This window comes from Medicago sativa, chromosome 7, assembly GCF_051527215.1.
Source record: "Medicago sativa cultivar Bolivia chromosome 7, Bolivia_mono, whole genome shotgun sequence".
NCBI classification, from domain to species: domain Eukaryota; kingdom Viridiplantae; phylum Streptophyta; class Magnoliopsida; order Fabales; family Fabaceae; genus Medicago; species Medicago sativa.
The window spans coordinates 38660927-38674205 of NC_140755.1; the positions used below are offsets into that span (position 1 = coordinate 38660927).

The 13279-nt window shown below is 33.9% G+C and overlaps 1 protein-coding gene across 3 annotated transcripts; it reads left to right on the forward strand.

The window, feature by feature from the left end:
* Positions 1–5931: 5931 nt before the first annotated feature.
* Positions 5932–9511, forward strand: LOC146906111 (methionine aminopeptidase 1A-like). Of its 3 annotated transcripts, XM_085726947.1 has the most exons (8): positions 5933–6371; positions 6747–6908; positions 6998–7072; positions 7230–7400; positions 7641–7716; positions 7907–7951; positions 8527–8715; positions 9280–9511. In XM_085726947.1, exons 3-7 carry the CDS (start codon positions 7038–7040, stop codon positions 8596–8598), a joined length of 399 nt encoding a protein of 132 aa, XP_085583073.1. In that variant the 5' UTR covers positions 5933–6371; positions 6747–6908; positions 6998–7037; the 3' UTR covers positions 8599–8715; positions 9280–9511. The 3 variants fall into 3 exon arrangements, 2 of the variants coding, with proteins under 2 accessions (XP_085583074.1, XP_085583073.1); XM_085726948.1 differs by lacking the exon at positions 6747–6908 and having other exon boundaries at positions 5932–6371; XR_015019244.1 differs by lacking the exons at positions 6747–6908; positions 6998–7072.
* Positions 9512–13279: the final 3768 nt, after the last annotated feature.

Genomic DNA, 13279 nt, shown 5'->3' on the forward strand with positions numbered 1-13279 from the left:
ACCTTGTGACCTTTCCTCTTTCAGAGTAAAAACTCTATTTAAACAATATTTTAGTCACGTTACTTGTTCATTGGTTATATATTCAAGTAACCTGACTAAAATAATGTTCAAATCGAGTTATCATCCTGGAAGACGAAAGGTCACACCTTGTGACCTTTCGTCTTCCAGGATAAAAACTCTATTTAAACAATATTTTAGTCAAGTTACTTGTTCATTGGTTATATATTCAAGTAACCTGACTAAAATAATGTTCAAATCGAGTTATCATCCTAGAAGACGAAAGGTCACACCTTGTGACATTTCGTCTTCCAGGATAAAAACTCAAATCGAGTTGTCATCCTGGAAGACGAAAGGTCACACCTTGTGACCTTTCGTCTTCCAGGATAAAAACTCTATTTAAACGATATTTTAGTCAAGTTACTTGTTCATTGGTTATATATTCAAATAACGTGACTAAAATAATGTTCAAATCGAGTTATCATCCTGGAAGACGAAAGGTCACACCTTGTGACCTTTCCTCTTTCAGAGTAAAAACTCTATTTAAACTATATTTTAGTCACGTTACTTGTTCATTGGTTATATATTCAAGTAACCTGACTAAAATAATGTTCAAATCGAGTTATCATCCTGGAAGACGAAAGGTCACACCTTGTGACCTTTCGTCTTCTAGGATAAAAACTCTATTTACACAATATTTTAGTCAAGTTACTTGTTCATTGGTTATATATTCAAGTAACCTGACTAAAATAATGTTCAAATCGAGTTATCATCCTAGAAGAGGAAAGGTCACACCTTGTGACCTTTCGTCTTCCAGGATAAAAACTCAAATCGAGTTGTCATCCTGGAAGACGAAAGGTCACACCTTGTGACCTTTCGTCTTCCAGGATAAAAACTCTATTTTAACAATATTTTAGTCAAGTTACTTGTTCATTGGTTATATATTCAAATAACGTGACTAAAATAATGTTCAAATCGAGTTATCATCCTGGAAGACGAAAGCTCACACCTTGTGACCTTTCGTCTTCCAGGATAAAAACTCTATTTAAACAATATTTTAGTCAAGTTACTTGTTCATTGGTAATATATTCAAATAACGTGACTAAAATAATGTTCAAATCGAGTTATCATCCTGGAAGACGAAAGGTCACACCTTGTGACCTTTCCTCTTTCAGAGTAAAAACTCTATTTAAACAATATTTTAGTCACGTTACTTGTTCATTGGTTATATATTCAAGTAACCTGACTAAAATAATGTTCAAATCGAGTTATCATCCTGGAAGACGAAAGGTCACACCTTGTGACCTTTCGTCTTCCAGGATAAAAACTCTATTTAAACAATATTTTAGTCAAGTTACTTGTTCATTGGTTATATATTCAAGTAACCTGACTAAAATAATGTTCAAATCGAGTTATCATCCTAGAAGACGAAAGGTCACACCTTGTGACATTTCGTCTTCCAGGATAAAAACTCAAATCGAGTTGTCATCCTGGAAGACGAAAGGTCACACCTTGTGACCTTTCGTCTTCCAGGATAAAAACTCTATTTAAACGATATTTTAGTCAAGTTACTTGTTCATTGGTTATATATTCAAATAACGTGACTAAAATAATGTTCAAATCGAGTTATCATCCTGGAAGACGAAAGGTCACACCTTGTGACCTTTCCTCTTTCAGAGTAAAAACTCTATTTAAACTATATTTTAGTCACGTTACTTGTTCATTGGTTATATATTCAAGTAACCTGACTAAAATAATGTTCAAATCGAGTTATCATCCTGGAAGACGAAAGGTCACACCTTGTGACCTTTCGTCTTCCAGGATAAAAACTCTATTTAAACAATATTTTAGTCAAGTTACTTGTTCATTGGTTATATATTCAAGTAACCTGACTAAAATAATGTTCAAATCGAGTTATCATCCTAGAAGACGAAAGGTCACACCTTGTGACCTTTCGTCTTCCAGGATAAAAACTCAAATCGAGTTGTCATCCTGGAAGACGAAAGGTCACACCTTGTGACCTTTCGTCTTCCAGGATAAAAACTCTATTTAAACAATATTTTAGTCAAGTTACTTGTTCATTGGTTATATATTCAAATAATGTGACTAAAATAATGTTCAAATCGAGTTATCACCCTGGAAGACGAAAGGTCACACCTTGTGACCTTTCCTCTTTCAGAGTAAAAATTCTATTTAAACAATATTTTAGTCACGTTACTTGTTCATTGGTTATATATTCAAGTAACCTGACTAAAATAATGTTCAAATCGAGTTATCATCCTGGAAGACGAAAGGTCACACCTTGTGACCTTTCGTCTTCTAGGATAAAAACTCTATTTACACAATATTTTAGTCAAGTTACTTGTTCATAGGTTATATATTCAAGTAACCTGACTAAAATAATGTTCAAATCGAGTTATCATCCTAGAAGATGAAAGGTCACACCTTGTGACCTTTCGTCTTCCAGGATAAAAACTCAAATCGAGTTGTCATCCTGGAAGACGAAAGGTCACACCTTGTGACCTTTCGTCTTCCAGGATAAAAACTCTATTTTAACAATATTTTAGTCAAGTTACTTGTTCATTGGTTATATATTCAAATAACGTGACTAAAATAATGTTCAAATCGAGTTATCATCCTGGAAGACGAAAGCTCACACCTTGTGACCTTTCGTCTTCCAGGATAAAAACTCTATTTAAACAATATTTTAGTCAAGTTACTTGTTCATTGGTTATATATTCAAATAACGTGACTAAAATAATGTTCAAATCGAGTTATCATCCTGGAAGACGAAAGGTCACACCTTGTGACCTTTCCTCTTTCAGAGTAAAAACTCTATTTAAACAATATTTTAGTCACGTTACTTGTTCATTGGTTATATATTCAAGTAACCTGACTAAAATAATGTTCAAATCGAGTTATCATCCTGGAAGACGAAAGGTCACACCTTGTGACCTTTCGTCTTCCAGGATAAAAACTCTATTTAAACAATATTTTAGTCACGTTACTTGTTCATTGGTTATATATTCAAGTAACCTGACTAAAATAATGTTCAAATCGAGTTATCATCCTAGAAGACGAAAGGTCACACCTTGTGACATTTCGTCTTCCAGGATAAAAACTCAAATCGAGTTGTCATCCTGGAAGACGAAAGGTCACACCTTGTGACCTTTCGTCTTCCAGGATAAAAACTCTATTTAAACGATATTTTAGTCAAGTTACTTGTTCATTGGTTATATATTCAAATAACGTGACTAAAATAATGTTCAAATCGAGTTATCATCCTGGAAGACGAAAGGTCACACCTTGTGACCTTTCCTCTTTCAGAGTAAAAACTCTATTTAAACAATATTTTAGTCACGTTACTTGTTCATTGGTTATATATTCAAGTAACCTGACTAAAATAATGTTCAAATCGAGTTATCATCCTGGAAGACGAAAGGTCACACCTTGTGACCTTTCGTCTTCCAGGATAAAAACTCTATTTAAACAATATTTTAGTCAAGTTACTTGTTCATTGGTTATATATTCAAGTAACCTGACTAAAATAATGTTCAAATCGAGTTATCATCCTAGAAGACGAAAGGTCACACCTTGTGACCTTTGGTCTTCCAGGATAAAAACTCTAATCAAGTTGTCATCCTGGAAGACGAAAGGTCACACCTTGTGACCTTTCGTCTTCCAGGATAAAAACTCTAATCGAGTTATCATCCTGGAAGTCGAAAGGTCACACCTTGTGACCTTTCGTCTTCCAAGATAAAAACTCTATTTATACAATATTTTAGTCACGTTACTTGTTCATTGGTTATATATTCAAGTAACCTGACTAAAATAATGTTCAAATCGAGTTATCATCCTGGAAGACGAAAGGTCACACCTTGTGACCTTTCGTCTTCTAGGATAAAAACTCTATTTACACAATATTTTAGTCAAGTTACTTATTCATTGGTTATATATTCAAGTAACCTGACTAAAATAATGTTCAAATCGAGTTATCATCCTAGAAGATGAAAGGTCACACCTTGTGACCTTTCGTCTTCCAGGATAAAAACTCAAATCGAGTTGTCATCCTGGAAGACGAAAGGTCACACCTTGTGACCTTTCGTCTTCCAGGATAAAAACTCTATTTTAACAATATTTTAGTCAAGTTACTTGTTCATTGGTTATATATTCAAATAACGTGACTAAAATAATGTTCAAATCGAGTTATCATCCTGGAAGACGAAAGCTCACACCTTGTGACCTTTCGTCTTCCAGGATAAAAACTCTATTTAAACAATATTTTAGTCAAGTTACTTGTTCATTGGTTATATATTCAAATAACGTGACTAAAATAATGTTCAAATCGAGTTATCATCCTGGAAGACGAAAGGTCACACCTTGTGACCTTTCCTCTTTCAGAGTAAAAACTCTATTTAAACAATATTTTAGTCACGTTACTTGTTCATTGGTTATATATTCAAGTAACCTGACTAAAATAATGTTCAAATCGAGTTATCATCCTGGAAGACGAAAGGTCACACCTTGTGACCTTTCGTCTTCCAGGATAAAAACTCTATTTAAACAATATTTTAGTCAAGTTACTTGTTCATTGGTTATATATTCAAGTAACCTGACTAAAATAATGTTCAAATCGAGTTATCATCCTAGAAGACGAAAGGTCACACCTTGTGACATTTCGTCTTCCAGGATAAAAACTCAAATCGAGTTGTCATCCTGGAAGACGAAAGGTCACACCTTGTGACCTTTCGTCTTCCAGGATAAAAACTCTATTTAAACGATATTTTAGTCAAGTTACTTGTTCATTGGTTATATATTCAAATAACGTGACTAAAATAATGTTCAAATCGAGTTATCATCCTGGAAGACGAAAGGTCACACCTTGTGACCTTTCCTCTTTCAGAGTAAAAACTCTATTTAAACTATATTTTAGTCACGTTACTTGTTCATTGGTTATATATTCAAGTAACCTGACTAAAATAATGTTCAAATCGAGTTATCATCCTGGAAGACGAAAGGTCACACCTTGTGACCTTTCGTCTTCCAGGATAAAAACTCTATTTAAACAATATTTTAGTCACGTTACTTGTTCATTGGTTATATATTCAAGTAACCTGACTAAAATAATGTTCAAATCGAGTTATCATCCTAGAAGACGAAAGGTCACACCTTGTGACATTTCGTCTTCCAGGATAAAAACTCAAATCGAGTTGTCATCCTGGAAGACGAAAGGTCACACCTTGTGACCTTTCGTCTTCCAGGATAAAAACTCTATTTAAACGATATTTTAGTCAAGTTACTTGTTCATTGGTTATATATTCAAATAACGTGACTAAAATAATGTTCAAATCGAGTTATCATCCTGGAAGACGAAAGGTCACACCTTGTGACCTTTCCTCTTTCAGAGTAAAAACTCTATTTAAACAATATTTTAGTCACGTTACTTGTTCATTGGTTATATATTCAAGTAACCTGACTAAAATAATGTTCAAATCGAGTTATCATCCTGGAAGACGAAAGGTCACACCTTGTGACCTTTCGTCTTCCAGGATAAAAACTCTATTTAAACAATATTTTAGTCAAGTTACTTGTTCATTGGTTATATATTCAAGTAACCTGACTAAAATAATGTTCAAATCGAGTTATCATCCTAGAAGACGAAAGGTCACACCTTGTGACCTTTGGTCTTCCAGGATAAAAACTCTAATCAAGTTGTCATCCTGGAAGACGAAAGGTCACACCTTGTGACCTTTCGTCTTCCAGGATAAAAACTCTAATCGAGTTATCATCCTGGAAGTCGAAACACTACAAGAAATTTGTCATTTTGCGACACATACTTTGCGACCCTTGACTTAGAACTGTCGCAGATTACACTTTTGCGACAGTTACTGCGACTGTTAGACTTAAGGGTAGTAGGTTTTATACTCTTTTTTCAAAGTTTCACGATATATTTTTGGCCAAATATCTATCACTCCCGCTTATCCAATTTCATTCTCCCTCTCACACTTCCAAAACCCTAAAACCAGATTTATTCCTCAATTTCATTTTCCCCCCAATCTAAAACCTAAATCTCCACCACTCTCACCCACAATCCCACTTTCCCCCAAATTGAAATCTAAATCTCTACCATCCCTGGCTCAATCGAAGCATTCCCCCTGTTTCATTTTCTAATTTCATTTAAGATCCCACCCACAATTAGTTGCTACAACATGGATTTATCATAATTTTGGGTTCCTTTTTCCAATTTCATTCTTCATTCCGTTCCTTTTTCCACTCGTTACTCGACCGCTGGGTTCCATTTCCACTTGCTAGGTTCCTTTTTCCACTCGACCGCTGGGTTCCTTTTTCCACTTGCTGGGTTCTCGATCTATAAGGTATAAACTCTCAATCTCATTTCTTGGTTCCTTTTTCCACTCGCTGGGTTCATTTTTCCACTCGCTGACCCAAACAGTTTATCATAATTTGTGATAAAAAAGTTCAATCTTGAACTGTGTTAAGGTTAATTTTATGTATTTGACTTAGTTAAAGCTATAAATTTGATGTATTTTTAGGTCAAATTATGTTTTAGAGTTTGTTTTTTCGAAGTAATTTTCTATTTCATTCGTTATTTACTTTATTTTTGATTTATAACTTATAATTTCCATTGTGTTGAACATGAAATTTAAAATTCAGAATTAGCATAGGAAAATGTATATAATTTTTTATTTTTTATTGTGTAATAATGTTATTTCTATATGTATTTGAATTAGGTAATGTTGTTACTAGAGGAATTTAATGAACTGCTATTGTTCTGCCGTACACGGTGACGATATAGTATAAAGTGTTGTCAAATAGAGGCTATAGTGCTGTAGCGTAATGGAATTTCAACAAACGACTATTATCTGCGATCTGTGATTGACAACACTGATTTGGTTCTGACTTCTGACTAGTAATTCTGTTTTAGTTATTGTGAACCAAAAAGAAATAAGCTGTGATTGATCTAATTTAATATTTATAGCAGATTGGTTTAGTTATTAGTGATTAGCATTTTGGTGAAAGGGATGGCATTGTTGTTCCGAAGGGCACCATATAGAAGGTGAGGTTGAGCAATGTTGCTAGTAATGAGTGAACAGTCAGTTACTAAATAATTACTGCTACAAGTTACCACTATCTATTGAATCACTCAGTATTTTATTCTTCATAGTATTGATATCTTTCATATATTTGAAACCAATTTTGATATCTTTTGACAGCTCTCAGGAATGTTTTAAATCTTCATGGAGTTCGCACAAATCAGTGCATCTGAAGGCAAAGGTATCCTCAGTTGGTACACAGAATTCAGACTCACTTGGTGAAGGATGGTTATATTGCGTGAAGAGAGGGCAGGGTCGAACTCCAAAGCTTCCTTACTTTGATTGGACTGGGTAAATTTCCACCGCTTTGAGTCCCTTCTGATTTTAGAACTCTGATAGTTTACTATTTTTTTAATTAATAACGGAAGAATATGTTATCAGTAACAATATATTTATGTTTTCGCAAATCATAGTCCCTGTTGTCCTTGTTTTCGTTGATGCTTTTAGTTTCAGCATCTTAGATATTTGCACCTTGCATTTCTTTCCCCAATTATTTTGCTAAAACCAAAATTTTATTTCTGCTCTTGCAAGGGCACTGTGGCCATATCCCATATCTGGTAAACGGATTGTCCCAGCTCATATTGTTATAGCTGATTGGGCTGATGATGTGAGTTATCTGACTTCTTCCTATTTAGATGCCTTGCATTTTTTCTAATTTAAGTATTTAACTTCTTTACTTAAATACAATTTGAAGTTATTTTTCATAATATACCCGAGGTTCAATTGATGCAAGATCAAGTTGCTTGTACATTGGCTGTATTCTTTTATTCCACTTTCTAACTGATATTAATTTGTAGATCAAGACACCAGACCAGATTGAAAGAATGAGAGAAACATGTCGGGTGAGTTCCACCATTACGCCCTTTTAGATTCTCATGGAGAAGTTTTAAACTCTATACTATTTCAATTCATATTTCAACGTAAAACTGGTTCATGTATTCCCTGTGTTGTAAATTGCAAAAAATAGTGGTTTGTTACATGAGTGATATGTAATTATGCAACGCTGCTACAAACGCTATTTGACAACATTTGGCACTAAATAGCACCAGCTGCTATTTAACAACACTGATGTCTTCATTTTCACGAGGCTTGATATGCTCCTTATTTTGGAGTTTGTTGCAGGCCAACTGTATGAGACTTGACTTGGTGATACATGAATTACTTTTACTTTGTTCATTAACGATGAGATCCAACAAACCTATTATCCGCTATGTGTGATGAGGGCGAGAATCAATAGTTAAATGTTGTGAATGATCATACAATGATTTAAAAGAAAAACTATGTTCTTTTAGGATAGTTGAGGTGGCTGTGTTATGTGAATAAACTTTTGGTGAAAATTTCTTTTCTTTATCTTTCGTCTTGTATATTGGAGTAGAGTGGCATACTTTAGACTTTAATTTCGCAAATTGATTCATAGATTGTAAGGGAGGTGTTGGATGCAGCCGCTCGGATTATTCAGCCTGGTGTGACAACTGATGGTGTGAGGTGATTTTGCTCATGAAATTTTAGTGAAATTGCTGGTTTTAATTCGATTAAAGAGACTGCCGATAAACAAGAGACTGCCGATAACAAAAGAAGAACTTATTGATATCAATGGCATTACCAAGTAAGTTCATTCTAGGAATACTATAAGTTTCCTATTGTTGAACTTGTAATCAATCTATTTGATTTGTTTATTCAGTTTTCTTTGGTGCCTAATGGAATCAATATTTAGTAATGGTTTTGAACTATGCAATAGACCTAATTGACATACCTTTGATTTAGGTTGTTATAGATCATATGTAAATTTGAGAACATGATTTTATAGAAGGATTAGTTCAATTTTTTAACCATGTTAGTTTCTATCTGAAGTAAAAAGTGGACATTGTTTATACCCATGATTATCCTTTCAATCTCTATATGTACAAACTCATGAAAATATTGAAGGGTTTTGGAGAAAATAGGAACTACAAAAAGTGTGTACAAATTTGTGCTCTTCCTGATGTTAATTGGTCTTGTAAGCTTCTCTGTAATAAATAGCTAATGGTTATTCCATAGTGGTTATTTTTGACAAATATATCAGAAAGTAATTATAAGTTTAATTGCGCGATAAGTTAGAATCATGACTTGCGTGACATTATTGCTTATTTTTGTTAATTATTGTGTTATATAATCTTTGACTTATTTTTAGGTGGAAGACTTAGAATCACCAAACAGAGCATAGCATTCTTTGGAGTCTATTCATCTCTAGTTGATCAAAACAACTTCCTCGCCAAATATCATCTACATAATTGATTAAATTTTCATGTTAGGAACTCAAGAAACCTTAGTGTATCACTTGTTTGTATTTTATATGAATGTAAAATTCATATTTTAGTTTATGAATTTGTTCATATTTTTTATTATGAATTATTTTAGTTTTATATATTTTTTATTAGTAAATAGTTCTATTAAAAATTCAGGAAAAAATTGATTTTTTTTTTAAATTAACTCAACATCTGCGACCCTTGCAAACTGTCGCAATATTTTTTTTATAAATAAATTTTATGCATCTGCGACCCTTCCCCAACTGTCGCAAGTCCCTTGAAATCCATTTGAATCTCCTCATTTGCGACCTTTAGCAACTGTCGCAGTGCCTTTTGCGGCAGTTGGTGCGGCTGTTCAATGAAGGGTCGCAAAAGACACTTGCGACTCCAACATCCGTGACTGTTGGGGAAGGGTCGCAATTGTACATCTGCGACCCTTCTAACAGTCGCAATCTGCCATTTTAAAGGTCGCAAAATGCAGTTTTTCTTGTAGTGAAAGGTCACACCTTGTGACCTTTCGTCTTCCAAGATAAAAACTCTATTTATACAATATTTTAGTCACGTTACTTGTTCATTGGTTATATATTCAAGTAACCTGACTAAAATAATGTTCAAATCGAGTTATCATCCTGGAAGACGAAAGGTCACACCTTGTGACCTTTCGTCTTCTAGGATAAAAACTCTATTTACACAATATTTTAGTCAAGTTACTTATTCATTGGTTATATATTCAAGTAACCTGACTAAAATAATGTTCAAATCGAGTTATCATCCTAGAAGATGAAAGGTCACACCTTGTGACCTTTCGTCTTCCAGGATAAAAACTCAAATCGAGTTGTCATCCTGGAAGACGAAAGGTCACACCTTGTGACCTTTCGTCTTCCAGGATAAAAACTCTATTTTAACAATATTTTAGTCAAGTTACTTGTTCATTGGTTATATATTCAAATAACGTGACTAAAATAATGTTCAAATCGAGTTATCATCCTGGAAGACGAAAGCTCACACCTTGTGACCTTTCGTCTTCCAGGATAAAAACTCTATTTAAACAATATTTTAGTCAAGTTACTTGTTCATTGGTTATATATTCAAATAACGTGACTAAAATAATGTTCAAATCGAGTTATCATCCTGGAAGACGAAAGGTCACACCTTGTGACCTTTCCTCTTTCAGAGTAAAAACTCTATTTAAACAATATTTTAGTCACGTTACTTGTTCATTGGTTATATATTCAAGTAACCTGACTAAAATAATGTTCAAATCGAGTTATCATCCTGGAAGACGAAAGGTCACACCTTGTGACCTTTCGTCTTCCAGGATAAAAACTCTATTTAAACAATATTTTAGTCAAGTTACTTGTTCATTGGTTATATATTCAAGTAACCTGACTAAAATAATGTTCAAATCGAGTTATCATCCTAGAAGACGAAAGGTCACACCTTGTGACATTTCGTCTTCCAGGATAAAAACTCAAATCGAGTTGTCATCCTGGAAGACGAAAGGTCACACCTTGTGACCTTTCGTCTTCCAGGATAAAAACTCTATTTAAACGATATTTTAGTCAAGTTACTTGTTCATTGGTTATATATTCAAATAACGTGACTAAAATAATGTTCAAATCGAGTTATCATCCTGGAAGACGAAAGGTCACACCTTGTGACCTTTCCTCTTTCAGAGTAAAAACTCTATTTAAACTATATTTTAGTCACGTTACTTGTTCATTGGTTATATATTCAAGTAACCTGACTAAAATAATGTTCAAATCGAGTTATCATCCTGGAAGACGAAAGGTCACACCTTGTGACCTTTCGTCTTCCAGGATAAAAACTCTATTTAAACAATATTTTAGTCAAGTTACTTGTTCATTGGTTATATATTCAAGTAACCTGACTAAAATAATGTTCAAATCGAGTTATCATCCTAGAAGACGAAAGGTCACACCTTGTGACCTTTCGTCTTCCAGGATAAAAACTCAAATCGAGTTGTCATCCTGGAAGACGAAAGGTCACACCTTGTGACCTTTCGTCTTCCAGGATAAAAACTCTATTTAAACAATATTTTAGTCAAGTTACTTGTTCATTGGTTATATATTCAAATAATGTGACTAAAATAATGTTCAAATCGAGTTATCACCCTGGAAGACGAAAGGTCACACCTTGTGACCTTTCCTCTTTCAGAGTAAAAATTCTATTTAAACAATATTTTAGTCACGTTACTTGTTCATTGGTTATATATTCAAGTAACCTGACTAAAATAATGTTCAAATCGAGTTATCATCCTGGAAGACGAAAGGTCACACCTTGTGACCTTTCGTCTTCCAGGATAAAAACTCTATTTAAACAATATTTTAGTCAAGTTACTTGTTCATTGGTTATATATTCAAGTAACCTGACTAAAATAATGTTCAAATCGAGTTGTCATCCTGGAAGACGAAAGGTCACACCTTGTGACCTTTCGTCTTCCAGGATAAAAACTCTATTTAAACAATATTTTAGTCAAGTTACTTGTTCATTGGTTATATATTCAAGTAACCTGACTAAAATAATGTTCAAATCGAGTTATCATCCTAGAAGACGAAAGGTCACACCTTGTGACCTTTGGTCTTCCAGGATAAAAACTCTAATCGAGTTGTCATCCTGGAAGACGAAAGGTCACACCTTGTGACCTTTCGTCTTCCAGGATAAAAACTCTAATCGAGTTATCATCCTGGAAGTCGAAAGGTCACACCTTGTGACCTTTCGTCTTCCAAGATAAAAACTCTATTTATACAATATTTTAGTCACGTTACTTGTTCATTGGTTATATATTCAAGTAACCTGACTAAAATAATGTTCAAATCGAGTTATCATCCTGGAAAACGAAAGGTCACACCTTGTGACCTTTCGTCTTCTAGGATAAAAACTCTATTTACACAATATTTTAGTCAAGTTACTTGTTCATTGGTTATATATTCAAGTAACCTGACTAAAATAATGTTCAAATCGAGTTATCATCCTAGAAGATGAAAGGTCACACCTTGTGACCTTTCGTCTTCCAGGATAAAAACTCAAATCGAGTTGTCATCCTGGAAGACGAAAGGTCACACCTTGTGACCTTTCGTCTTCCAGGATAAAAACTCTATTTTAACAATATTTTAGTCAAGTTACTTGTTCATTGGTTATATATTCAAATAACGTGACTAAAATAATGTTCAAATCGAGTTATCATCCTGGAAGACGAAAGCTCACACCTTGTGACCTTTCGTCTTCCAGGATAAAAACTCTATTTAAACAATATTTTAGTCAAGTTACTTGTTCATTGGTTATATATTCAAATAACGTGACTAAAATAATGTTCAAATCGAGTTATCATCCTGGAAGACGAAAGGTCACACCTTGTGACCTTTCCTCTTTCAGAGTAAAAACTCTATTTAAACAATATTTTAGTCACGTTACTTGTTCATTGGTTATATATTCAAGTAACCTGACTAAAATAATGTTCAAATCGAGTTATCATCCTGGAAGACGAAAGGTCACACCTTGTGACCTTTCGTCTTCCAGGATAAAAACTCTATTTAAACAATATTTTAGTCAAGTTACTTGTTCATTGGTTATATATTCAAGTAACCTGACTAAAATAATGTTCAAATCGAGTTGTCATCCTGGAAGACGAAAGGTCACACCTTGTGACCTTTCGTCTTCCAGGATAAAAACTCTATTTAAACAATATTTTAGTCAAGTTACTTGTTCATTGGTTATATATTCAAGTAACCTGACTAAAATAATGTTCAAATCGAGTTATCATCCTAGAAGACGAAAGGTCACACCTTGTGACCTTTGGTCTTCCAGGATAAAAACTCTAATCGAGTTGTCATCCTGGAAGACGAAAGGTCACACCTTGTGACC

Coding starts and splice junctions, on each gene's coding strand:
- LOC146906111 (XM_085726948.1), top strand. CDS start 7,038: ATGGCATTGTTGTTCCGAAGGGCACCATATAGAAG. Junction 7,073..7,229: donor CGAAGGGCACCATATAGAAG/GTGAGGTTGAGC, acceptor ATCTTTTGACAG/CTCTCAGGAATGTTTTAAAT. Junction 7,401..7,640: donor CCTTACTTTGATTGGACTGG/GTAAATTTCCAC, acceptor TGCTCTTGCAAG/GGCACTGTGGCCATATCCCA.